This window comes from Passer montanus, unplaced genomic scaffold (genome assembly GCF_014805655.1).
Source record: "Passer montanus isolate IOZ18808 unplaced genomic scaffold, ASM1480565v1 scaffold53, whole genome shotgun sequence".
NCBI lineage: Eukaryota > Metazoa > Chordata > Aves > Passeriformes > Passeridae > Passer > Passer montanus.
This window is the reverse complement of record NW_024370263.1, coordinates 6,514,812-6,540,532: the sequence shown is the minus strand read 5'-3', so window position 1 is coordinate 6,540,532 and position 25,721 is coordinate 6,514,812. Positions and strand designations below refer to the sequence as shown.

At 42.8% G+C, this 25,721-nt stretch overlaps 4 protein-coding genes across 7 annotated transcripts; 1 reads left to right on the top strand and 3 right to left on the bottom strand.

Annotated features, from left to right (window-relative positions):
• Positions 1 to 6: 6 nt before the first annotated feature.
• TCTN2 (tectonic family member 2) lies at positions 7 to 8,139 on the bottom strand. Its single transcript, XM_039724492.1, has 18 exons — positions 7,985 to 8,139; positions 7,146 to 7,259; positions 6,785 to 6,858; positions 6,457 to 6,652; positions 6,153 to 6,253; positions 5,709 to 5,905; positions 5,358 to 5,481; positions 4,716 to 4,851; positions 4,034 to 4,099; positions 3,508 to 3,636; positions 3,171 to 3,248; positions 2,781 to 2,861; positions 2,370 to 2,481; positions 1,901 to 2,004; positions 1,365 to 1,515; positions 599 to 724; positions 421 to 509; positions 7 to 236 (listed from the first exon to the last, which is right to left on the bottom strand). Exons 1-18 carry the CDS (start codon positions 8,064 to 8,066, stop codon positions 130 to 132), a joined length of 2,067 nt encoding a protein of 688 aa, XP_039580426.1. The 5' UTR covers positions 8,067 to 8,139; the 3' UTR covers positions 7 to 129.
• Positions 8,140 to 8,820: 681 nt separating this feature from the next.
• GTF2H3 (general transcription factor IIH subunit 3) lies at positions 8,821 to 14,019 on the bottom strand. 3 transcript variants are annotated; one of them, XM_039724586.1, is made up of 13 exons: positions 14,003 to 14,019; positions 13,759 to 13,838; positions 12,993 to 13,102; positions 12,288 to 12,451; positions 11,967 to 12,029; positions 11,701 to 11,730; positions 11,225 to 11,253; positions 11,066 to 11,140; positions 10,827 to 10,880; positions 10,509 to 10,577; positions 10,252 to 10,387; positions 10,133 to 10,169; positions 8,821 to 10,046 (listed from the first exon to the last, which is right to left on the bottom strand). In XM_039724586.1, exons 1-13 carry the CDS (start codon positions 14,010 to 14,012, stop codon positions 9,977 to 9,979), a joined length of 927 nt encoding a protein of 308 aa, XP_039580520.1. In that variant the 5' UTR covers positions 14,013 to 14,019; the 3' UTR covers positions 8,821 to 9,976. The 3 variants fall into 3 exon arrangements, with proteins under 3 accessions (XP_039580520.1, XP_039580521.1, XP_039580522.1); XM_039724587.1 differs by having other exon boundaries at positions 12,993 to 13,099; positions 14,003 to 14,010; XM_039724588.1 differs by lacking the exon at positions 14,003 to 14,019 and having other exon boundaries at positions 12,993 to 13,099; positions 13,759 to 13,951.
• Positions 14,020 to 14,085: 66 nt separating this feature from the next.
• EIF2B1 (eukaryotic translation initiation factor 2B subunit alpha) lies at positions 14,086 to 17,632 on the top strand. 2 transcript variants are annotated; one of them, XM_039724589.1, is made up of 9 exons: positions 14,086 to 14,114; positions 14,218 to 14,319; positions 14,403 to 14,539; positions 14,629 to 14,745; positions 14,946 to 15,058; positions 15,689 to 15,757; positions 16,420 to 16,495; positions 16,691 to 16,816; positions 17,241 to 17,632. In XM_039724589.1, the coding sequence occupies exons 1-9, from the start codon at positions 14,102 to 14,104 to the stop codon at positions 17,394 to 17,396; spliced, it is 909 nt and encodes a 302-aa protein (XP_039580523.1). In that variant the 5' UTR covers positions 14,086 to 14,101; the 3' UTR covers positions 17,397 to 17,632. The 2 variants fall into 2 exon arrangements, with proteins under 2 accessions (XP_039580523.1, XP_039580524.1); XM_039724590.1 differs by having other exon boundaries at positions 14,087 to 14,142.
• Positions 17,633 to 17,821: 189 nt separating this feature from the next.
• On the bottom strand, positions 17,822 to 25,348 carry DDX55 (DEAD-box helicase 55). Its single transcript, XM_039724583.1, has 14 exons — positions 25,210 to 25,348; positions 24,944 to 24,994; positions 24,665 to 24,751; positions 24,194 to 24,285; positions 24,040 to 24,102; positions 23,327 to 23,476; positions 22,472 to 22,661; positions 22,243 to 22,325; positions 21,733 to 21,864; positions 20,717 to 20,809; positions 19,971 to 20,085; positions 19,154 to 19,322; positions 18,508 to 18,800; positions 17,822 to 18,085 (listed from the first exon to the last, which is right to left on the bottom strand). Exons 1-14 carry the CDS (start codon positions 25,315 to 25,317, stop codon positions 17,921 to 17,923), a joined length of 1,791 nt encoding a protein of 596 aa, XP_039580517.1. The 5' UTR covers positions 25,318 to 25,348; the 3' UTR covers positions 17,822 to 17,920.
• Positions 25,349 to 25,721: the final 373 nt, after the last annotated feature.

Genomic DNA, 25,721 nt, shown 5'->3' with positions numbered 1-25,721 from the left:
AGAGCTTAAAAATAATTTATTTATTTTTGTTTTAAGTAACAGCCATTTTCTGTATCCTGATTTTATGTATCTTTAAATGTTTACATAAATTCTCTACAAAATCCAAGAGTGTTTCTCCATAATTTTTACCTATCTGCTCCATAATTTAGAAAACCAAGGGTTGCTAATAATTGTTGCAAGTAAAACAAGAAATGCCAGAAACAGGCCTTTAGCAAGACACTGGGAATATGGTTCTCCTGAAAAAAAAAAAAAAAAAAAGTAAGCATGTGAGATCTAAATTTTAGTTTATACAACAACCCAAAAATACAGATGAAAGTGTATGCAAAAGCATTCTTTCAGACAACTCCCCACATCTAATTATGTTTCAAAGAAATACAGCCTTTCATGTTTTGTGGCATCCCACACTGTTTATCACTTTACCTGTGTAAAAGCGTGTCAGTGGATAAAGGAGTTGTGGCCAGCACACCTCATTTTGATTGCAGTCAAACTCTGCATAAATCTTGTGATACCTGGAAAACAGGAACCTTTTGGTCAGTGCAATTCATGTTATATCTGCTGAACATAAATGGAAGGTTATCAATGTTTTTACCAAAACTACCTGGTCACTGGAAGGGGTGGCTGAGCTGGGACTTCAATGAACTGAACAGAAGCTGTGATGGGAAGAAAGCTGAGGGTGTTTCTGCAGCCAAGCCCACACTGGAACTGCCATAAAACTGTTGAGTAACTGTAACAAAATGCATAACTATTGCTTGAGGGCTGGAAATGGAAATTTAGACCCTAAACACAAGCAGGAAAGGACAAAACACACAGTATTTATGAGGAGGTTGATAATCCCTGGATTTTCCACATCGTACAAGGGGAGAACTTGCACAGTCTGGAAATGAGATAAACAGAACAGAATCCCACTTATTTGATAGGGATTGACTTGGTGGAGAGGGGGAAGGGTTTGCAGAGTGAAAATTCTCTGTTTCAGGAAAGAATAAAACATTTACTTCAGCTCCCAAAGCTCTGCAATGGGGTAAGCCAGAACACAGGACAATCTTCTTGTTTCCACCACGTGACTCCTGAGGGGATGCCCTGTGTATGCTTGCTGTTGTCAGCATCATGTCTTTTATTTAATATTTCAGTAAAGTATAAGGATTATCTGCTTTTACTCATTGATTTTTTCTTTAATTTTCATTTCAGAGGGAGAAAGGCTAACCTAGTCGAGATCAAAGGAATTTGGGTTGCAAAGTGAAAGGCATGTGAAAAACCAACAAAACCCACCCTTTTTGTCTGTAAAGTTAATTTGAGATGTGTTAGGTAAGCAAGGCTCAAAATTAAGCATTTATTTGTCACATAGCCAGAGATACAACTCACTTTACCTGATCTGCACAGCAAGAATTTCCTGCTGGGGAATCCCTTGCACTGCTCCCACTTTAGCAAAGATTATGCGAATGTTCAGGTTTGCAGGAATATCTGGACAAATTCCTTTTAAGCCTCCAGTGCTCACATTAGAACTGAATGGATCAAGACCTATGAAGGAGAACAGAGGGATTTAAATGTAAATCTTATGGAAAACATTCTATATTCCATAAAGAGATTATTCTCATAGCTCAGTGAAATGCTGGTAACTGTCACACAGGAACACATTAAAATGTTTCTCTCTATAAAAAACACCTAAAGGAGTAATTTATCAGTGGATAAATACCAAGTCATATGTGTAGAGGCTGGCAGTAAAATATACAGTGTCCACAGATGTACTGAATTACGTGCCTGTGTGGATGGATGGATGGATGGATGCAGACACACATATCACTAGCTTTAGGTACTTGAAATTACAATTTGGATTTATTTTGACATGCTTTATTTACTGTATGGGCATATTTGGACTACAAAGAACAACACGAGCCTCACTTACGTATAATTTCCACCCAGTCATTTAGATCAGTGTAACTGGAATTGTCCCTCTTTCCAATGTGAGTGGCTTGTATTAATGCATTCAATTTCTCAGTCACATTTCCTCTGCAATGTAAGAATGTAGCATCACACAGAATGTAAATCTGTACTGTCTTACCACTCTGGGTTGCAGTATTACTGTATCCTAGGGTCAGTTTCATCTGAAAGATGTTATCAAACAACAAAAATAAACTTGAACTACTAAAGGGAAGAAATGGAAAAGTATTGCAGCCAACACAATCCTCATTTGAGTAAAGAGTGAAACCATTATGATTTCCCATCAAAAACAGAAGTGAGACTATTAACCACAGAGAGCTGAAACACACCCATGAATATTTAAAAAGAATGTACCAGTGCTGATTGTAGACAGTCACATAACAATCAACAAGAGGGATGAAGCAGAGATAAACAATTCAGCTTGTGTGGCTCACCTTAAAAGGCTGCAATCTTCCTTAACATCAACTTCTAGAATGCACCCAGAGTAGGAGTCTACTCCAAACAGAACTGGTCTGTCAGTTGCTGATGCACATAAACCTCTGCCAGCTGTGAAATGAAAACATCTCACTTGAGCTTTCCTATTATCCAGCTTTCAATTTTGTGCAAAGCATCAAACATTAGAATGCAAACTCAGTGTGGTAGAGCTCAAAAACAGATACAAGTCCATTCAATTTTCCAAGAAAGCATTAAAGGTTTTCTCACCGACCTTTGAAAGCTTGGGAAAGAAAAGCAAAATCTGACAAAGATTTTTAAGTAAAATATGTTTTCAAAAATCCAAAAACCAAATAAAGCCCCAAAATTTTAGCATTAACTACAATTGAAGTTGCAACCTCACAAGCCAATACCTGGCTGCCAAATGTTTAGGCTTCCAAGAGGATCAGAAGCATTCAGATTTGCAGCTTTCACTGGTTTTCCAACTTGATACCCTAAACACAGAAGGGTAAATTATCAACTGTATCAGAATCTATAAGCATTAGCGTTGCTTTAAATGCCATCAATCTTGAAGTAAATGACAAGACATTTCCATTACAGTGGGAATGGCCTCACTTTAAATAATCAATATCTATGCAACAAAAGCCTAAGAACCACTCACTGCTATTGGCACTGCAGTAAGGCAGGAAGGTGAAGGCTGGCAACATAAAGAAGTACAAAAGAAATATAAAATGCAATCACTGATAAGAATCTGTACAGCATGAATTTTTTTACTTGTAGTACGCAAAATGAAGTATTAATACCTGGATTCTCAAATAGTTCCTCTCCATTAGTACTGTTTAAACTTAGAAATTCCACTGTAAATCTCTGTGTCAGGATTTCTGGTGAAAGAAAAAAATATTACTTTTAAATAAGTAAATTAGCAAAATTTCTTCTATGTAGGGCACAAACTTCTGTCTTTCATTAGTGACAGAAGATTGAAATCAATACAAATTAATGGAAATCACCCCATAATTTTCTTTCTAGAGTCCAAGGGAAACTATTTTTAAGACGAATTAGTAAATAAGAGATTCTATCACAGAATTTCCATACAGAATATAAAGAAATAAATCAAAAATCATAAAAGAAATGTCATGATACCTCCATCACATAAGCTTCCAAGGAATACAGTGACATTTGCTTGCTCAATGTTCTTGTCTTTCCAAATGAATTTATAATATTCTGCAAAAGTTACATTTTGACACAGAATCTCAGCAGCAAGAAGGTTTTCTGGCAGGAGGAAAAAAGAGAAAAGGTCATAATGAAAAGTACTCTAATTAGAAAGCTCTGCTACTGCAGCTGAGAAAGAACACATTAAAATCTTGGCAAAATTCAGGAAATTACAACATTCATCTTTTTGAGAATTTATTTTATTGTTTCAGTGTGCAGTGGTGCAATCCCCCATGTATGCAAGGTAAGGAACCTGATTTCCTGACCAGCTGTGATGAACTGGAGTAAATTAAATACTTCCTGCTTTGCAGGAAGCCAGTTTACTTTTTCAGTCTCAGATAACATACAAAATTCCTCCTAAGAATTGCAGAAGGTAAACATTTTAGACATCAAAACAATCTATTTCATATACAATCCAGGTTAAGTAAGAAACATTAATTAAATGGAATAGACCTACCACTTTCAGTGATGAATTTGCTCCTGTCAGTGATGGCTCTATAGACAACATTTTGTTGGATGAAGTCTGAGAACGAAAAACAAACAAAAGCTTCTGTTTTCACATCCAAGGTGCAATCCTTGTTGTTATGAAAACTGAGTAGGAAATTATTTAGAAAAATTAATTTTGGTGAAGACCCAGACTGTTTATGTATTTTGAAAGCAGAGCTAATTAACTGTGGGTCTTACAGAGGTAATACAGACTAACAAAATTAGTCATGGAGCATAAAATAAAATATGTTCATGCTGGTAATCACATTATCTCAAACTCCAGAATGACTCTTCATAAGTACAGGCTTTTGTAATGCAGAGAGTAACCACTTCTCACTAACTCTAAAACGCTGATGCTGCACCCTCCTGACAGAAAAAGGGCTCTGCAAGTCTGCAAATGAGTCACCAGGAACAGGTAAATGGGACACAAAGGCCCATCCCGTTATTCCTTACCTCCTAAATCTTGGCAAACAGTGGGACACTTGCTAGAAGGTCATGAGAACCAGGAACAGAACATCCCCAAATGCTGAACTAGGGCCACCAGGTAACACAGATGTTACATTTAGTGACTGTGCCAACAGCCCTGGGGTTTGTTCTGTTCCAGCAGCTCTGAGAAACAATGAAACGTTCCTGCTTGGGTTTCTGCAGCATACCTGCAGTGCCACTGTTTATCCTCACGTCATGGGGCAGGCCTTCCTTGTAAGACTCCAAATTGGTCAGGCACTTGACATCAAAGTTGTGGAGATAGGCCACAGGAGCATTCCCAACACACTGTCCAGTCATGGATTGCTGCAGGGGGTTCACAGAAATTAGGATTTTCTATCCCTTTGCTTTCCATTTGAAGATACTTATTAGTAAAATGCCCCACATGTGCACTACAGCCACACAAAACACTTTGACAAGCAAGCTATCTGATGTAATAAGAACACCTCAGCCTCTGGCAAATAGAGGTTAACATTTTAAAAACACAGCTTTAAAAGTAGTTTCAATGTACACCATGACTTCACCTTCATTTGTGAAAATAATTATAACCAACAAGTGTCTCCAAAATACGTTACCTTTTGCAGGGATGGGCAAGAGGATGAGGAAGGATAATGTTTACTTTTAATAAGGACTTTGTGGTTTTGTTTTGAGGTTTTTCTGTTTGAATGGTTGAGGGGTTTTTGTGACAAATACACCCCACCACTTCCCAACATCAAGTTGCTGAGATTGGATGCAAAGCCATAAGGAGAGTGATGCAGGGAGTTCCAAACAAACCAAGAGGAATCAAAAGCTCACAAGCACCAAGTCATTACCTGGGGAACAGTAAAATACTCATCTTCTTCTGTTATAATTGGATCTCCTTCTCTGTAACCAGTGAAAGGTTTCCCAGGAGAAGTTTGTAGAGGGATCTTAAATGAAGGAACTTTGGGTGTAGAGCTGCAAACAAGTTTAAAAATTAAACTCTTTACCTCACACAAATAATTACAAGTTTGCTTTCATGTCCCCTGTTCTTATATACTACCAATAACATTTCTCCACTTGCATTTAAGGTTTACACCCTAAACCTAATTTCAAAGGAACTTTCATTATAAAGACATATAATATTTTTATATTTTTGGTTGCATAATGAGTGTGATGAGAAAATAAATTTTCTTAAGACTTACATAGAGCCATGATAAAAATAGCCAAGAAATGGTGTGTTGTCAAGAGAAGAATGTACACAGAGGAAGGGAAACCACTCAGGGGTATATTCCATTGACTGGGAAGAGCACAGCTGATCGTAAGGGGGGTTTACATCCCCACCAAACACTCCAGTGAAACATGATCCACTGAATAACTGCTGCAAGTCTGGTGTACACTCCTGAAAGGGAAAAGAATGGTCACTCTTTAGCAAGGTAATTGCAGTATTTATGGCAATAAAAAGCAAACTTACAGGTAAATCAAGCAACTTGGTAGAGAGAACATATTTACTTTGAGAAATACAGGAATATTCAAACACCCTGGCCCATCTAGTCTGAAGCATTCAGTACCTCTCTCTCCCCACCACAGACAAGAGAGTCTAGAATCTTTGAAAATAACTTAATCAAAGTTCAACAAGAAATAAGTACCAGATCACAGCAACAACGAACATCACAAGCTCCAGCTGTTAAGTTACAAGGACAAGAGCCCAAGGGCTTAAATGCCTGGTTTGGGATGATAGTTGCATTTTCTGTAACAGAAGTCGGAGAGAAAATCAGATTAAGTGGACTGAAATCCAAACAAAAACCTCATGCAATCTGCAGTTTATTCTGTGTAGAAACCTTTTTTAAATTCCATTGACTGCTCAGTATCTCTTATTGCTGCCCAAATCCCACTTTTTCCATACAGAGAGGAAAAGAATAGCCAAAATGCCATTTTTTCTTTAGCACTTACCTGACACATTTCCTGCAAAGGAAGAGTTGGCAAATATTTCAGCTTGAATCAGGAGCTGTGCCAGTATCACTGAACCACGGCAGGCTAGAACCTGGAGTGTTTCCAGCATGCACAGAGGTGAGGGGCAGCACTCAGTGGCATTGGGCAAACACAGCTCCAGAGCTCTGCTGAGGCTCACAGTCACCTTGGAAGCGTTCTGGAAAAACACAAAATAAAGTTTAACAGCTCTGACAGCTTGTATTAAACTGCTCTTGTCTATCCCATTCATCAGCTTCTGAGAGAGAAGCTGCAATGAAGTGGAAAACAGAAGAATCAGTATTTTACATACCACACCAGGAGTTACATCCAAACTCCAGTCTCCAGCTCTTTTACTTCCACTGCAATTTGCAAGTTGCAATTTTCCTATCACAAATAAAAAATAAAATTAAAGGTAATTTAGAAAGGACTGGGAAATGAGAAGTACATTTAAACTCCTCTTGTGCTTTCAGGTGCACCCTCAGGCCCAGCTCCCACAGAAACAACTGAGAACTAAGGAGTTAATCACAGGAATGTCTGAAATTCCTGTTTCTGTAACTATTAAGGCACTAAATGACATGTATTACCATTTCTCTAGCAATTTTTGTGTCAAAAAATATTAACAATTCAAACGTATTTATTTACATGGGGAAAGGGGGTTGAAGTGTTCTTACCTGTCTCTGCATCTCTAGGACTTAAAATTATAGAAAAATTAACTCCTGAAGAATTGCCAAGAAAAAATGAATTGACTCTGGGTCCTGACATATGAATAAATGAAGGCTGAAAGACTGAAAAAAAAAAAAAAAAAAAAAAAAAAAAAAAAACAAATTTTCCAAAAGAGGGTGGTGTGCTTGGGCTATGTTGTTACACTCTAAGACTTTGTCGCAAACAGAAGAAAAATATCATGTAATGCCTAGTACAGGGTCGTATTTAAATTCTTCCCAAGTGCTGGAAGAGTGGGTGTAGCTTTCTATGCCACAAGTTTACATGTGTGAAGATGCCCAGTAAACGGGCAGTAAAATAACATTACAGCACTTACAGCCCAAGCAGATGGTGCACAGCTCAGGCAATACCATATTTAGCACTTCTTGCTGACTTCAGCTTACACTTTTTAATTTCCTGGGGCCATGAATTGTGCGAGGGATGTCCTGCGATCCAGGAGCTGCGGGCCCCTGCCCTCAGCATGCGGACGCAGTGGCAGGTTTAGGGTTCGGAGTTGTGAGTTTCACCGGATTTTTCTTTTTAGACTTTGCCAGTGCTGAAAGATCCCACATAAACTGCTCCACCCGCCCCCTCTGTGCTGAGCAGCGGCAGAAGCTCCACGGCGGGCACCTTCGGGTTTGGAAGGGGTGCCCCAGAACGTGCTCCTGAGGGGAGCCCTCAGCGCTGCGCCGCCTCCCCTCACACCCACCCGGGCATATCCCGCCGCGGGCCGACCGCCATCCCCACATCCCGCCGGTCCCTCGCCCCCCGGAGGCCGCCATTCACTGCGGCCGCTCACGCCCTGACCCACCGGTGTCCCGGGCCAGCTGCCCGGGGCAGGGAGCCGCCCGAACCAGCAGGAGCAGCAGCGCCCCGAAGCCGACAGCCCCCATAGCGCTACGGCGGCCGCCCGGCCGCCATCTTGCAGCGCCAGCGCGGCGCCATGGCAACGCGGAGGGCGGGAAGGCGGCCGCCTCACGGGAAGGGCGGGAAAGCGGCCGCCTCACGGGAGGGAAGGCGGCCGCCTCACGGGAAGGGCAGGCGGGAAGGCGGCCGCCTCACGGAGGGAAGGCGGGAAAGCGGCCGCCTCACGGGAAGGGCGGGAAGGCGGCCGCCTCACGGTGGTGGCGGCGGGGCAGCTCCACACCCCCGGCCGGTCACAAACTGACAGAGCTAACAACGCTAACAAACAAGCTCTTAAGTGTGTGAGGGGGAAAAAAAATTAAAGTTAGAGCTCTCAGACCCGGGGCATGGTTTGGGAAGCGGGAGGTTGTGTTGATTATGAACATGAAATGGACCACTAGGACATCTGGCTGGACTTCCCAGTTAAGGAAGAAACTAATAAAACCAGTTCAGTAATTGTGCTGAAATCAGATCCAAGGAGGTAAAAGGTAATTCTGGTAGGAGACCAGTGACCCAAGAAATCCCCACACCCAAAAGAAGAGAGAAACTGGGCATGTAGACTAATGAGAATGAGAACTGAGAGAATCATTAATTAATAGTCATTAGCATACTAATTAATAAGAGAAGTAGGTAACTTGTAGCAAATAAACACTAATCCCTTTGTTTGCTAGTATGACTCAAACAACAAAACTCCAGGAAAATCATGTAGCTCACCCTTAAATATCAAAGCAATATCTGACCACATTTGAAAAAGAGACAGTCTTTATTACAAAAGTTTTATACAACGTAAATTATAAATACAGCCTTCACACAAAATGGCTTTTGTCAATGAAAAAAAGCTCGCCTTGTTACACTGGCAAGCCCAGAAAAAACTGGCACTGCAGCTGTTACAGTGACAAAACCTGATGTGAATATCAAGACCTAACAAATTCCTGCATACACATTGGGAAGGAAAAAATAACTCGTTTTCTATGTGGAAAAAAATTCCTCTCTATTCCTTTCAGGAGAAAGGTTAAACTACCAAATTAAATAGTTCTCTTTAGAAGGAGATACTGTTTGTTTCTTTAAATGTACATTCAGAAGTACACAGCAGACCTTCCTCCCATAAAAGACACCAATCCAAAAGTCTTTGTTCTTGTCACGTGTCAGATGGAAACCCAAATACTAAAAATAAGAAGTGTGCCTGTTATCAGATTACAACTACATTCCTTGTTTTCCAGTTTCAAAACAAAACCTTGAAGACTAACCAGCTAGTCTGCATTTATTGATGCTATTTTAAACAAAGGGAAGTCCTTTCATTCACAAATGAAGAGATATCAAATTGAAAAAGAAATACCACAAGGACAGAACAGTCACAGGAATATGAATACATGTGAGTGCACATGCAGGGCAATTAGCACCTTTTATTTTCCCAAGTGGCTCACAAACCATCTTGAAAATGATGGCTCATATTGCTAGTAAGAAGCTGAAGTCCCTGAACAACACAGTGCTATGATTCTGATCCTACACAATAGAAATGGTCAGTCTTAACTTTACACCAACATATAGAAAGAATCGAAGCTTTCTTGACTTTGAAAATAACTCAGAGGTGTGAAACTTTTCAGTGGACAGAAGACCCTCAAATTCACAGGCTGTGTCTCTTTACCAGGATGTAACTTCTGGTTCCTCTTACAGTGAAGAATTAGTATTTAAAACAGCACAGATTACATGGTAATACAGTGATTTGTTACTTAACAAGCTGCATAGAAAACATACATTTTAAATATTTATCCCCTAAGAAACAAGAAATAGCACTGCATACAGTTCTCTTTCATATCCAGTAAAAAGTGCCATCAGTTTCTCAAGTAGGTTCCATTTCATGGAATTCTGGAGGAGGTAATGATGTATTTACATAATGTTGCTACGCAGCTACCTTTAATTTCTTCTTCTTTGCTTTCATGACAGGTGGCAATGATATTTTGAAAGCAGTCCTGGAAAAAAACATGGAAAAGCAACTGTCAGATACACTGAACATATTGCCACACCCACCCTTGAAATACAAAGAATAAACACTTACTCGCAGGTACTGCAGATAGGACTGAAGTTGCAGAATACTGAAAAATCAAAGAATTGGCTTTCACTAAAACAGGTCACTGGAATGTAAGAAATCAGACTGTTAAATATTTATAAACTTACTTGACAAGCACACGGAGCACACGTAGCCAATTTCAATGAGGTTGCGATGGCAGAAGCAGGCAGCTCTGTAGTCAACATGAACAGGAGGTGGAAGGACGAGCTGTGATCTCTGCTCTTGATCAGGGAGAAAAACCCACTGCAGGGATAGAGAGAAGCATTTTGTGAATTGGGTTGGTATTCCTGTATTATCGGGTCAGTGAAGTGAGTATTTCATATCTGACACACAAAAAACATCAAGTGTTTTTTAAGTGACTTACCAACAAATACTGCAGAAGGGATGGCATGTGGGGCACTTTCAAATAAATGCCACCCGTGATATCACAGGCCTGCAAAGCAGAGACCACGATCAGATTGTTGTTTGAGGACATCAACAGGGCATTTAAAATATCCATGCACTGCACAAGGCCTGCATGACAGAACTGTCAGATCCACTGAACATATTTCCACACCCACTCTTGATTAAAGGAAAGAGCTGAGGAACGTGTTGAAAAAAGAGCTGAGGAACGTGTTGAAGCATTTAACATCAAGTATTTATGAGTTAATATAAATGGCAAATAACAAGAGCAAGTCTGTACCTGTTGTAGAAGACCTGAATCAGAGTCCAAGACACAGGCATCAATCAAAATACTCTGCAAGAGATGACATGCATAAAAAACAAATTTAGCCAAAACCCACACAGCCCTGTCAGTGTTAGTCATAACTTGTTTCAATGATAAAAGCACTATAAATTATGTAATCATAAGAGAAATTAACATTTGTGTTATCTTTACACAGAAATAAAAGATAATATAAAAGGAAAAAAGGCCAGCTTCACCTGTTTCTGTGCTGCGAAGATCACATTCATGAAATTCATGTATTGCAATGCGCTGTCTTCTGCAGCTTTTATGACCTAGATACAAACTCAAACTTGTTAGCCTACATATACCACTGGATTTCAGGACTAAAAGAAAACTGTGACAGCAAAAGTTCTTACCAGAATCCTTGATTTAATTTCTTGATTGGCTAAGTATTAAAAAGAAAGAGAAATGCATCAGCACCTTGTTTGTACCACCCCTTTAATTCTGTAGCATATGACACCTCAGAATATACTGGATGTTAGATCTAACAGTCAGATAAAAAATCTATATGAAACTATTTCCAGTCCCAGTGACAATTATCTATGGACTAATTCCCCTCAACCTCCAGTTATTCCAAGAAGTTCCAGTTACAGTTTATTTCCACACAACAGAAAATCTTCCCAAGGACGTGGACTATTGATCAAGTCTTTTAACTTTTTTAAATGTAGGCAACTTCAAATTATCAAAATAAACCTCTACCTATCAGGCAGATATTTTGATTTTGAAAATGGGTGTGTGTCCAGACTTATTTATTTATGTGTGCATGTGCATTTATACCTATTATTCAGGTTAAATATTTACTCAGTGTTGAAAACAGGAAAAGAGGTGTTACCTTTTAGGTCTTTGCTCATCTTGTTAATGTCTACATCAGCTGCAGTTAAGGAATCTACATTCCATTCTTGGAAATAACTCCATGATCCACACCACATATTCACCACCTTGGCCAATACACATTTTGATAAGCACAAGCTTATAGCTATCAGGCAAATGTTTCAGTTTTAAGTATTATAACAAAACAAGAATAGTAAAAGTTAATATTATAAGAAACAGTCTTAAGAACACATAAAGGCTTTGAAGATTCTGTAAGCAAAAGGATACAACAAAGTGCTTTAGCAAGTGATCCTGCTAACAGGGTTTCTGTTTGCTGGCCCTTCATGTCAGCTGCAGTACAAGAAAAAGTGCAAAAGTTACTTTTATATATAAAAAAAGCTACTGAACCTAGCAATACAAAAACTACACATTTTTTATCTTTGGCAAATAATACTAATGCAGAGGCCTGAAGTGTCAAACATAATAAATTCATCTACTTCAAGCATATTAAAATTCATATGATGAAAATAGAGAACACTTCTGCAACTCCTTGACAGTCCAAGTCTTTTGGAATTCTGCACATTAAGCCTAGAATTTTCTTCTCCTTACTCTTTGTCATGAGGTCTTTAATCTCTTCTGCAATTGCATCATTTATTGCTGTTAATAATTCATATTTCCCATCCTTGCTGCCGGAGCAATTAGATTCCACGGAAGGGCCTCCCTCTCCAAAGGGATCTGCAGCAGCCCAACACTTCCCAGGGTACAGGAAACGGCTGAAACAGAGGCAAAACAAAGCATTCATGTAAGAAAAAATGCTATAAATTAATCGGCTGCAGATAACTATACTCTGAAGTTTAATTTAAAATCTTTTTAGGCATTAATGAGGCTGTGTAATGTAGGTGACCTTAAACTGGAGTAAAACCCACATGCAGCTCCCTCCTTTTGAGACACCTCTTAAGAGATCTGGAGAAGCTCTTTGGCTGCACTTGGGGGTAGATCTGAGACTCACAAAGATCTGGGGGTAAAAATATCCTTTAAACAGGGAACTTCTGCCATTTGTATTGTTCCACTCCACACATATCTACCATTCTCTCTCTGCATATTTTTAAGTCTCTATATTTAAACCTCCCTTCTAAGTCTTTTTATTACTTTGTAACTCATTAAGATTCTTTCCTATTTAGCTTCAGCTAATTTCTTTTTCTAAGACAATGATATATTACACACTTTTAACTTGGTTTGTTGCCATCAGACAAGAAAATCAGGAGACAGCTACAGGAAACTGGAAACCTCTGCACAGTTCAGAAGCAGCTCTACCTTTCCTGAGTGTGACTTGCTATGACAGCGAGTTTGTTGGTGCGATTCATGAGCAGGTGAGAGTTTCCCAGCACCATCACTGCATCGATGCATTTCGACAGGGTGAACTGCTGGAAAAGAGAACGGAGCAGATGCAGCACAGTAAGATTTACAGAGAAGCAATTCAGAAGTAAGCTGTGAAATGACTGCAGTTTAAAAACCTAAATTTGAAGATGCATGTGAAAAATGTGTATTTTATGAGAGCAGATGCAGCACAATAAGATTCACAGAGCAGCAATTCAGAAGTAATCTGTGAAATGACGGCAAAAAAACCTAAATTTGAAGATGCATGTGAAAAATGTGTATTTTATGATTGAATATGGAACAGGCAATTGTTTTTAAGGGATAATCCTCTGTTAATGGGGCTCCTTTCTCGGGCTTGTGTTGCCCTGAAAAAGGTACCCGGACGTCCGTATCTCTTTGTTTTTATTGTCTCATATTGTCCTAACCTCAAATGTTCAAATTTTATTATTTTAATTATATTACTATTTTTATAACCATTTTATTACTATTAAATTTTTAAAATTTCAAAAACAAGTGATTGGCGTTTTTCACAACGCAGAAAGAGCTTTTGCTGTTAAAAAAAGCTCTAATGAATACAGAATGCTGCATAGCTCTTTCAAAAGGTATTAGGATACCCATTACATTAGGACAGCTCAGAAGTCAAAGAAAACGACACAATTTCCCCCAGAAATGCCCAAGCAGTGCCAGCGCCCTAAGGCCGTACCTCAGCCTCTCCCAGGGCCCTCTTCCCCCACCAGATGGGGTTGGTGTCGAGGACGACGATCAGCAGGCTCAGCTCATCATCTGCAAAGGGAGCGCACAGCGCCGTCACTGCGGGCCCCGAGCGGAGCGGCGAAGCCCCGCGAGCAGCCCGAGCCCCGCCGCCGCCCCCCCAGAGCCCCGCGGAGCACGCCCAGAGCCCCGCGGAGCACGCCCAGAGCCCGCCGGGCGGCCGCGGCCGCGCTCACCCGCGCTCATCGCGGATGAGCACGGACGGTAACGGGGGCGGCGATGGGCGCGGACGGTAACGGGGGCGGCGATGGGCGCGGACGGTAACGGGGGCGGCGATGAGCACGGACGGTAACGGGGGCGGCGATGGGCGCGGACGGTAACGGGGGCAGCCTCGGGAGCCGCCGGGCCGGGCAGAGCAGGGCGAGCCCTGACGCTGCGCGTTGCCTTTCAGACTTGATCGAGACGTTCAGGGCGCAGCTGAGAGACGACCCCGATGTGGCCTCGGCCGTGGCCGCCATCCGAGCGCTGCTGGGATTCCTCAAGCAGGACCGAGGTGCGCCCGGGTGCCCGCGGCGGGGCGCGGAGCCGGCTGTCCCCGGGGCCAGGCCGTGACCGCGCGTCTCTGCCTCTGCCCAGGGGAGACCATCCAGGGCCTGCGGAACAGCCTGCGGGACGCCATCGACACCCTGTCGCGGGTGGACTCCTCGGTGGCCGTGTCCTCCGGCGGGGAGCTCTTCCTGCGCTTCATCAGCCTCACCTCGCTGGAGTACTCGGTAAGGGCGGCCCGCTGCTGCTGCTGCTGCTGCTGCTGCCGCTGCCGCTGCCGGAGCCGGGCCGCTCAGCGCGCCCCGCTCTTTGCCAGGACTACTCCAAGTGCAAAGAAATCATGATCGAGCGCGGGGAGATCTTCCTGACCAAAGTCTCCTTGTCGAGGAATAAAATCGCCAAGCTGTGTCACCCTTTCATCAGAGACGGTGCTGTGAGTAGGCCGGGGCAGGATCACTGCTGTTTGGTTTTGCTGTTGCCGGCAGGAGGGGAGAGGAGGAGGAGGCTGATGGGGCTTCTGCACAACACAGTTCTGCACAGAGCCATGACAAAAGTCAAAGTTTCCCTTTGGCTTCTTTTCCCCTTTCCCTTGGCTCAGCAAGTGTAATGTGTGATTTTGTTTTGTCCTGGCAGCGAATACTGACCCACGCCTACTCCAGGGTGGTCCTCAGGGTGTTGGAAGCAGCTGTGGAGTCCAAGAAGCGATTCAGTGTTTATGTCACTGAATCACAGCCAGATGAAGCAGGGTGAGTGTTCATTAATTTGGGGTTTATCTTCGTTAACAGGGTAAGTTACAGCTACCATCCAACTTGTCCTGCCCTAAGAAAAGCTGCTAGGCTTGGTCAGAGCATTTTAAACAGCAAGTGTGACTCATATCACATTATTCTGGACAAGTGAAAAAAAATCTAAAAAGTATTGGTAATTAACTTTCCATACTCAATATCCTAATTAGTGTTATCTAGGTATTCCTCAAAGGTTCACAAACCTTTGGTCAGTGCCAGGCAACCTACTTTTCCCTTGGGAGATGGGAGGCCACTTCTTTACAACTGTCTCTTTCAGAAGTAGGCTAAAATAATCGGTATTATGCTAAACATAGCAAAGTAAATTAAACAGCTAACAATGTCATTTAAAGATGCCAAATAAATCCTTCAGAGCAAATATTGTTGTGTAGGTGAAGGAATTAACCCTGCACACTGGGTAGTACATGTCACTAACAACATGTAACAATTCTTTCCATTTCTATACAATAACTCATTATCTGTTCTATCAGCATTGGAATGGGGGCAGTCACAAGCTTCAGACTTTCAGACAATATTTTCCTACTATTGCCTTTAAAAAAAAACAAACTGTTAAGGCCCAAATATTTTCTTTAATAGGCAAAAAATGGCAAAAGCCCTGAGGAAGCTGAACATTCCTGTGACTGTGATTCTGGATGCTGCAGTTGGGTAAGCCTGATCATAAATTTTGATATTTTTCATCACAATTTCATTTTGACAGTAAGACAAACTTAGATGTAAGCAGCTTGTTCAAACCCAGAGAATATTACTTAGTTTGTCAAAGTCATCCAACAGGCCAAACGAGTTACAGCTTTAGGTGCACAATTAGAATGTGTCAGCTACAACACAAGCATTTGATTTTGCATGTTGGAATGAAAGAAAGAACCAGACCTAAGAACTTGTACAGGTCTGTAAAAAACAACTGAGGTGCTAAACAAAGAAGACACTTTTTTTCCTAATTTCATAAGTGCTATAATTTTGTGGTTTCTTAAGGTATTTGTTAAATTAGCACTGCTTAGTACAAGCCCAATACATGAGAAAAGAACTACAATAAATCTGAACATTCCTAGTTAAGAGTTCAGCTTCTTCCAGCTTTTACACAGTTGCCAGGGTCAGTTATGGCTGGGGAAGAAAAGGCTACTTAATATTCCTGCAGGGAAGCAGATGAAATCCCACTGCAAGGATGTGCAGCAGCATGTGGACTTACAAGAGGTAGATGGAAATAGTGCAGAATATGGAAAGATTGTTTCAATTACTCATTTCTGTTCTGTTCAGCAAGTAATTTGTCCTATTACCCAGTAATGCTTGGGTTTTTTCTCCCCTTTTAACAGCTACATTATGGAGAAAGTGGACCTGGTGTTAGTTGGTGCTGAAGGTGTAGTTGAAAGTGGAGGCATTATCAACAAGGTAATTGTGAGTTTCTTACATCATTCTGTACACTCTGGACTTTTAAAGTTTGGTTTCTCTGAAGCATTTAAAGCTTTTTGAAAAGTCTCTCCCATTTGGATTTTATCCAGGAAATGTCTGTTAGTTGTTGGAAGCTGGGCAATATTTTCAGGCAAGCTCTGAGACTGCAATGTTGTTTTCCATCTGTCTCCACAGATTGGCACCAATCAAATTGCTGTGTGTGCCAAAGCCCAGAACAAGCCATTTTATGTGGTAGCAGAAAGTTTCAAGTTTGTCAGACTCTTCCCTCTCAATCAGCAGGACGTCCCTGACAGGTTTAAGGTGAGAGAAATTCAATTTGCATCTTACCCAGCTAAGGTGCACACTGGTGTGTCTGTGGAAAATTGTCTTCTAAGCATCTCTGATTTTGTGGATCTCTCTGCCTTGGTACATTATGGGGTTGCCCCATGGCAGAGGCACCAAACAGCCACAATTTGTCCTGACACTGGTACTCTGCTCCTAAAGCAGCTCCTTTAGGGCACACGAGCAGCTGAGGGTCAGTGACAGTTAAACCAACAAACTCCAGAACTACAAATTGTACTTTTCACACACGATAAAAGAGCTGAGACCAAGGTGGCACCAGTGTGTGCACTTGACTTCCTGCAGTTTTACCACAAACATCTGCTTGAGGCTGTAGCACTGCTCTTGCCCAAAAGAGGATTTCACTGCAGTTGTGCAGTAACTAATGGTCTCTGTTTCCTTCCAGTACAAAGCAGACACTCTGAAAACAGGTCAGAACCTAACAGAGGAGCACCCCTGGATTGACTACACCTCCCCATCACTGATCACTCTGCTCTTCACAGACCTGGGTGTGCTGACTCCTTCAGCTGTCAGTGATGAACTCATCAAACTCTACCTGTAGCTCAGAGACTCCTGCACAGGATGTGTCATCTTCATGACTGCCAGGGTTCTAAGAACTTGGAGGATGATACGTGAGCATGGCAAGGAAATGCCATTAGAAGGATTAACATAATTATGGACCACTGTTGAAAAAATTCCCAAAGTTCTTACAGCTCCTAAAGGCCGCAACTAAATTATTTTAAAGAGGGATGGAATATTTTGATACTGTAAAATAAAACCCCTTATGGTGTATCCAGACTCACTCTGAGGTGGTCTCTTACTGATCTGTGGTATGTACTTGAAAAAAACAAAATTAAAACATGCACAAGGCTGCTGATGGAAACCTGCAGCTCCTGCCACACCAGAATGGTGCTTTTACCTTTGTCCTCAACAACTGCATTCTTTAGGGTTGCCAGGTCTCTCTGTGAAGAAATTAGATCAGCTCTGTTTTCTTTTTATAGAGGTATTTTATTCTCTATTTTTACAGAAATCCAGTTTTATTGAAATAAGCAGTGTTTTAATGTAAAAATGTGCTTAGAGTAACTGTCAGCCTTCAGACTCCGTGTCCTCAACAGTTTCTGCTTTGAGCCTGTGGTTGCCTGTTAGTTTCTTCTCAAACTCTTCTTCACTGATTTTTCCCTTTTTTAATCTTTTCAAGAGTCTTGTGTCATTCAGCAACTCTTCCATATCCTCATCTTCAATATCAGAGCCCTGTTGGAAGTTAAAAACAACAAATTAAACACAACACCAGAAGGTTTTCACTGTACACAGCTGAACACAAGAGAAGATTACAAGTCAGAGTTTGCCAGAAATACCCAAGCAGGAAATAATATTCAATTCCTACCCAGGCAAATGTAACTCTCAGCTACACTTGCTGAAAATTGACAGAAACACCCTCAGGCCATAATTCTGCACCTCTGAGAAATAAAAATCCTATTACTGACCAGCATCAGTGCTGAGAAGTTGTTTTAGTGTTTGGCTTTAAAAACCTCTATCATTTTTTTAAGCTTTGCTTGTCCAAGTCCTAAAATGTTATTTCACACCATCAGTTCCACCACATTAAAATCCCAGGGCTCTCTGCCAGTGGCAGGACTCCAGCAATCACTTCAGTTCAAGGGAATGGACACAGTTACCTCTTCACGCTTCCTTTTAGCTGTTACTTTCTTTTTCTTCTCCCTCTTGGCCTTCTGCTTTGACCATGCTTTGTTCTTTACAAATTTCTTTTTCCCTTGATTTTCCTCTCTTTCTTTTCTTTGTTCTTCTAATTTTTTTTGTCGCTGCTTTTCTCTGTTTTTATCCTTAAATGAAATGGAGTCTGTATTGACAGTGACAGGAGTAAAGTCTGGAAAATGTTTTCCTCTTAGTTCAGGCATCTTTGGCATTTTTAACAATGCAAAACCTCTGGCAAGACTGGCAAAATCCAGATCTGTTGAAATACAGATTATCAAGTCAGTGTCCTGCTGGATAAAAAGTTAATTTAACTGAGAAAGGGAAAAAAAAACGTCAACATTATTTTAATGTATTGTTTGCACTCTATACCATAATAGTGGCAACAATACTAAGTTACTTTTATTTCTGCTTTTGTCAGTGTGGTCAAACTCCATATTTAAATGTTTTCTCTTGAAACAAGATGCTTGAAAAAAATAGTTTTATCAAAATCTGATGGTGCAGAAAGCGAATGTGAGATCAAAAATCAGAAGCTGAAGCTTGTGGATAACACCACTACACTTTTGTTGTCTGAGAAAAACAGTGAGAGGCACCAGCCCTGCTGGGAATTACCTTTGATCCTGAAGATCAGATTACACTCATGTTTGGCATAAGCCTGGACATAGGACACAAAGGCTTTCATCCCTTTCTCAAACACTGCCCTGTCAGCCAGGGCCATGGCCTTCAGCTTGGGAAGAAGATCCAGCACGTTTGTCTGTGGTTTCATTTCCTGCATGGGACACTGGGAACCAGAAAATAAACAAAACCAAAGGAAAAGTTTAACAAATGATGTGGAATGCACTGTGAAACCTCAAACTCACCCTTCTTGCCCAGTTAATCCTCAGTCAGCTTTGAGCCCCTCTCCCTTTGGGCACCGACCATGACCCCACACAGCAGCTCCTGGCCCAGCAGAGTTCACACTGCAGCTCCACAGAGGCAACATCTTCATCTCCTGCTTTATCAAGCTCTGGTCTCACTAGGAGGTCTCCAGAGAATTCACACAATGAATCCCACACAGGCAGGAGCAGGCATGGGGGACTGCAGGAGTTGTAAGTAAAGAGCAGAGAGGCTGCAGGGTGAGCTGCTGGGGCAGGGCTGTAATCCAGCACTGCCCTCCTGCAAATGCTCAATTTACACCCCAAGGAACAAAAGGCCTTTCCTTACTCATTGCATGTTCCTCTTACAAACCCAGTGGGTACCACTGGAGCAATCATGTTCCAGCTGTATTTGGTGGTTAATAAGCAGCTCTTGTCCTTTAATTCTGCACCTCTGCTAAAACATTACCCACGTGTATGACCCCACGTTCTACAAATTCTGATTTCAAAGCTCCTATCAGCAAGTCTGTACCCTTGCTCTTTCCTGCTCTGGGGTAGAATAAAAGCCTACTCACCTTCTGGTTGATTGAGAGGAAGTTAATGTAGGATTCTTCCATGGGAAGCAGAAACACCAGAGCACTGCCCACGTTGCCAATCCGTGCTGTGCGACCACAGCGATGCACGAAGGCACTGCAAGAGCCCAGAGAGAGCTCAGCTGGCTTTGCAAGCACTGGGCAGCAAAAGGGCAAATCTTGTGGGATGGAAAACACTAAACTGAACCAACAGGAATTAGCAAAGTGTAACACAAGAGAATGTGGCAATCCCACTCAATTGTTAGGCTAAAGCAAGGGGTGCCTGCTTTGGGAGTGAAGTTCCAGCAAGTTGTAGGAAGAATTATGACAGCAAAAGTTAAAATCCATGGAAAGGCTCCTTTCCTGTGAGTTTTCAATGTACCATCCCTTGAAGAGCTCAGTCCCTGCTCTCACCTCTGTTCTCCTTCACCCCAGTGTCACCTCTCACTCTTTCTCTGATATCCTCACACAAAGCCTTACCCCAGAGCCACCTCTGCACAGAGATGTGACAATCACCCCCTGACTGACACCCACACACCACAAAGTCACTGCAATTCACAGCAGTGACAACAAAACCTGCACTGTTTCAGCCTCCCTTGCTCCTGCATTATGTGGTGTGTTCTCTCAATTAACCTCCAGGAAGTGATTAAATGTGCTTTATGCAGTTTTTTGTTCCTCACTGAGACCTGAACAGCACAGAAAGAAAAGACCACACAGAAAGAAAAACATCTCAGGCTCTGAAGTCGTACCTGGCACTGCTGGGTGGGTCGTACTGCAACACCCAGTGCACTTCTGGAATGTCAATGCCACGGGCCATCACATCTGTGCACACCAAAATGCCCCTAGGAAGAAGAAAAAGTGTATTTTCATTAAGCTGTCATTTGAGAAGAGCCAGCCTCCTCACAGCTCTGTGCTCTGCACCTTCACTGGAGAGTGAGGAACAAAACATTTTAAAACATTTGGGGTTTTTTAAGGGACAAAATACAAGGTAATTGCAGCTTTCACCAACTAAAATTCTACATAACATCATGAAAATTATGGTGATTTATATTGCATTTCTAAGACAAATCAATTCCCCATTAAAAATTCAAATTTTAAACCAGCACTTCATCCACCACAGCAGAATGTACTATAATAAATGTTTTTAAAAAAAAGACTTAAGACTTGAGTGACAATTTAAGCAAAACTGCCATGCTGTTCTTTTCAACAGCTGTTCTTACAATCTGCTGGTAATTATTTTTCTCATAATATAAAAAGCTAAAACTCAGGTCTCATGCAATAACAAAAATGACAGTTGATGAGGCAAGAGTTTCTTAACAGCACCCTGCAAAGCTGCCAAGAACACTTCCCTGTGGGCAGGTTACAGCACTGTGTTGCCATGTTCTTGTTCATACACTAATAAAGTCATATTCTGAGTTTCCACTCTGGCTGCTGATCAGGAAAAGCTTATTTTTGCTACCACTTTGTTTAAAATCAGGACTCATGTGTGATTGCAGCAAGTGACAGTGCAGTGTGCTCACCTCCTGGGCTGCCACATGGATTACCTACAGCAGGGTGCAGATGCTCCAGTCCCATTTTCCCTTTGTTTGGGGTCATACTTTGTGATATTATCAACATCACAATTTGTGATATCTCAATACACTCAGAGCCAGCCTGGAGCACCTGAGCCATCCCTCCACACCAAGCAGCAGCAGAACAGTGAGACACAACCAGCTCCCCCTGACTGCTTTGCCCCTGGCTGGCTCAGCCCTTCCCACGTTCTCACCCCGGCAGCTTCCGAAACTCTGTGAAAATCTTGTTTCGCTTGTGCTTCATTTTCCCGTGGATGCTCATTATTTTCACCTGCTTAATTAGGGATTCCAGAGCCTTCCCATAGTATTCCACACAGGCACACGTGCTGTTGTGATAAAGACAGGCATAAAGCAAAAGGTTATGCTGCATTTCTAATCAGGTTTAGACAATCAAGCTAGAGTTTCCCAAGCTCTTTGAAAAATAGACACTATTTTTATTTAAAACATGCACACAATTTTTATAATTAACATATAATCATCTATAATGTCTTACTTAACAATGCATAAAATTTATGTTTTGCTTAATAACACAGTCCTGACATGAAGCAATGATTAATCTCTTTTTAGGCACCTTATTCTAAAAAACAGCTCTCAAAATGAATCCCTCTGAAAATAGCTGTGTCCTTTGCAGCAAAGGGCAGAGTTTTGGAATTTGGATAATGAAACACCAAACTGTTCTCACAATGAAACACAAACAGAATTACCTGAAAAAGACCAGATGCTTCTCCTGCTTGTGCTGCCGAAGGAAATGCACCAGCTGGTTAAATTTCTCATCTGCCTTGCAGATCTAAAAAATGCAAAAGAAAATCATAAGAAAATGGACTTTGACTCTCCTGTTAACATGATCCTGAGTACCCAAGACTTATAATCTTATGGATAGGGCCAGGGAGAAAGGAGAGGGGACAGGAGCTGAGGCAGAGCCCAGGCTCACACCATGTAGTAGTTCTCCAGGCGTGTTGGGGTTTTCTGGGTGCTGCTGGCTGCCACTCCCTTCTCCTTGACCGAGATGCGCACGGGGTTCCGCAGCCCTGCCCTCACCAGGCTCTCCACCTCCTGGGTCTGCGTGGCTGAGAACAGACCTGTCCTCCTCTGCTTGGGCAGAAAGTCCAGAATGGCATTCAAGCTGCAAGGAAGCACGTGGAAAATGTAACTGTCCCAAGGCTTCCCTCAGGAAGAGCTTTAATCACTCCAGAAATATCCAAGCAGGAAATAATATTCAATTCCTACCCAGGCAACTGTAGCTCTCAGCTACACTGACTGAAAATGGACAAAAGCACCCTCAGGCCATAATTCTGCACCTCTGAGAAATAAAAATCCTATTACTGACCAGCACCAGTGCTGGAAAGGAGTTTACAAGCAAAACAGCTTTGTTATCACATGTCAAACTGCTCTTGAAATAATTACCTTAACTCTGAGAGAAAGAGAGATAAGCCCTTACCTCTCTTTCTCTCAGAAAGGTAGAGAAAAGAGAGATCAAAGATTGTTGGTTAAAGTGTTTTAAGCCATACTGGAGTGTGAATAATGATATTTATTAATAGAGATAGGCTAACATACATCTCAGCAAAGGAAATTCCATATTCATTGAGGCTCCACGTTTCCTGATTCTCCTCCCCCTTAGCAACTGCTTTGTGTAGTTACAGAGCCAAGATGAAAGAACAAATTCAGAAATTTCAATAAAACAGAAGAAATGAAGTCTGGAGGCCATTGCAGGCCACACTCACTCACATCCATCACACATCAACTCATCTAAAACTGCAGAAGAACCACCAGAATTTATTGTTTCAATACCTGGCTTCAAAGCCCATGTCCAGGAGTCTGTCTGCTTCATCCAGCACCAGCACATCCAGAGCCTTGACAGAGCTGGCAAGGTCCAGCCCCTCTGCTTTCCTCCTGAACAGATCCTCCAGGCGGCCCGGCGTGGCCACGACGATGTTGCCACTGTTGGGCACACACAGAATTCCCTCACCACAGGGGAGGAAGCTGGGAGAGCTCCTGGTGTTGTTAGCACAGCCCTGCCCTGCGTTCTTCGGCCAAACAATTTCATTTTGTCACTTTTACTGCAGCCATATTTCAGATGCCATGGCATGGGGGGAATGCCCAGGTGAAAGCACATCCCCTTGGCAATGAAGTTCTAAAAATTCTAAATACACAGCAGGTAGGGAGAGCAGCTAGCAGCTGCAGGAATGTTTGGAACCTCCATGCAAAAGCCAGTGGCAAACAGGATTCCTTCAAAGCTCCAGCATCAGCACCAAACAATTGCAGGAAATTAATGAGCAGGGAGAAGTGAAATATCCACTGAGGGCATTGTTCTTCACCCAAACAGCAGGAAAATGGTGCTGATGTCACATGAGAGCTGCACCTGACTCCAGGACACTCCAGGAACAGACCCCACAATTCCCCAAAAGATTCTGGCAGCACCACCCCATTCCAGCACAGCTCTGGGCTGAAAACCCTGACAAGTAAAAACCACAGCTCTGGGAACTGGCAAACAAACAACTCACCCATGCTCCTTGAACTTCTCAACATCCTCCATGGGGTTCCTCCCACCAATCAAAAGAATCTGGCTGAGACAGGAAGATTTGGGTCATCTGGAAGTTCTGCTGCTTCACCAGAGACAGAAGGAACTGTGGCCATGGAAATGCTGAGCTCACCCACCTGAACATGGGGAAGTGTTTTGTGAAATGTGACAGCACCTCATCAATCTGGATGGCCAGCTCCCTGGTTGGTGTGATAATTATAGCTCCAACCTGAAAAACAGGAGTTTGTGGGGAGAAGAAAGAGAAAGATTTGGGCAGGATCCTTCTTTTCAAGCTGAATTAACACGAGCCATGATTGTGAGCCTTGTTTCAGACAAAACATTTCCCCATAAAGACAATAAAGTGTAAAACACATCCATACTTTGGGACGTTTTTCTAACATCTCAGAACCCCATTCTGTTCATGCCAGAGCTGTACCTAAGTGCAATGAGAGCACCCCAATTCTATTTCCAGGTTTTAAACAGTTTATTGCTGCTGAGCACACAGTCACTCTGTGGTGGTAATTTTCCTCATGGATATTTTCTGGAAGTTCTCAAATCTTATTGGCACATCATAAAAACAAAGCCAGCACTGAATATTTTAATCTCACCTGCTTTTTCTTTAATTTTTCTTCCCGTCTGAGAAGAATTTCCAGTATGGGAATCACAAACGCCAAGGTTTTCCCACTGCCTGTGACCTGCGAGAGTGGAAACAGCGTCAGGCCTCCCTCAGCTCCAGAGACAAGGCTGGAAAACAACGAGCTGCGCGAAGGAAAAGCCCTCGAAGGAAAAGCACTCGAAGGAAAAGCACTCAAAGGAAAAGCACCCAAAGGAAAAGCCCTCGAAGGAAAAGCACTCGAAGGAAAAGCACCCAAAGGAAAAGCACTCACCGCTTCCGCAGCCACGTCCTTGTTACTCATGAACAGCGGGATGGTCGCAGACTGCGAAAAGAGAAGCCCCGCATGAGCAGGCGCTGGTAAATCTCACAGAGGTGGAACTCCGACACAGCAGAGCTCGCTGTGACCGCCACCCAAGCGGAGCCGGTGGGAAAGTCACGGGTGCGGCTTCTCGCTGCTGCGGGACCCGCTGACCGCTCCTCACACCGCCCGCGCCCCCTTCCCCAGCCCGGCCTCCCTTCCCCGGGCGGGCCCCGCACCTGCACCGGGGTCATCTGGTGGAAGCGGAGCTCCCGCAGCGCCCGCAGCACGCCCGGGCTCAGCGGCACGGGCAGCGAGCTCCAGCCGCCCTCAGCCCCCGCCTCCATCTTGGCGCGCCGGTGTCACCGCCCCGCCGCTCCCCCGCCCCGCCGCGGCGGCGCCCGGCGGAAACACACACCGCGGCACCTCCCGTTCCGCCGCACATCAGTTCCGCCGGGCTGCGGCCCCGCGGGGAAAAACAAAATTCGGATTTCACAAAAAATTCCCATTTTTATGGCGAGCTGCCTATCGCAGGGAGTACTCCTGCGGGTCTTACAGCAGCGCTGTGCCAGCCCATTACCCCGAACCCAAGATGCAGGTTCAGAGTCACCTGATATTTATTCTACCTGCCCCCAGAGCTGGATGGAGTCTGGATAAATTCCCAATATTCTGAGGAAGCAGGGAATCACAGAATCGTTAGGATGGAGAAAACTCTGGAGTCATGCAGCAGGTGACACAGGAACACACCCAG

Coding starts and splice junctions, on each gene's coding strand:
- TCTN2 (XM_039724492.1), bottom strand. CDS start 8,066: ATGGGGGCTGTCGGCTTCGGGGCGCTGCTGCTCCTGCTGGTTCGGGCG. Junction 6,859..7,145: donor TCCTAGAGATGCAGAGACAG/GTAAGAACACTT, acceptor TATTTGTGATAG/GAAAATTGCAACTTGCAAAT. Junction 2,482..2,780: donor CCTAAACATTTGGCAGCCAG/GTATTGGCTTGT, acceptor TTCATTTCACAG/CTGGCAGAGGTTTATGTGCA.
- GTF2H3 (XM_039724586.1), bottom strand. Junction 10,881..11,065: donor TCTTCGCAGCACAGAAACAG/GTGAAGCTGGCC, acceptor CATCTCTTGCAG/AGTATTTTGATTGATGCCTG. Junction 10,578..10,826: donor ATTCAGGTCTTCTACAACAG/GTACAGACTTGC, acceptor TCTGCTTTGCAG/GCCTGTGATATCACGGGTGG.
- EIF2B1 (XM_039724589.1), top strand. Junction 14,540..14,628: donor TCACCTCGCTGGAGTACTCG/GTAAGGGCGGCC, acceptor GCTCTTTGCCAG/GACTACTCCAAGTGCAAAGA. Junction 14,746..14,945: donor CTTTCATCAGAGACGGTGCT/GTGAGTAGGCCG, acceptor TTGTCCTGGCAG/CGAATACTGACCCACGCCTA.
- DDX55 (XM_039724583.1), bottom strand. CDS start 25,317: ATGGAGGCGGGGGCTGAGGGCGGCTGGAGCTCGCTGCCCGTGCCGCTG. Junction 24,103..24,193: donor AAACACTTCCCCATGTTCAG/GTGGGTGAGCTC, acceptor TTCCTGTCTCAG/CCAGATTCTTTTGATTGGTG. Junction 22,662..23,326: donor GACATGGGCTTTGAAGCCAG/GTATTGAAACAA, acceptor GCTTCCTTGCAG/CTTGAATGCCATTCTGGACT.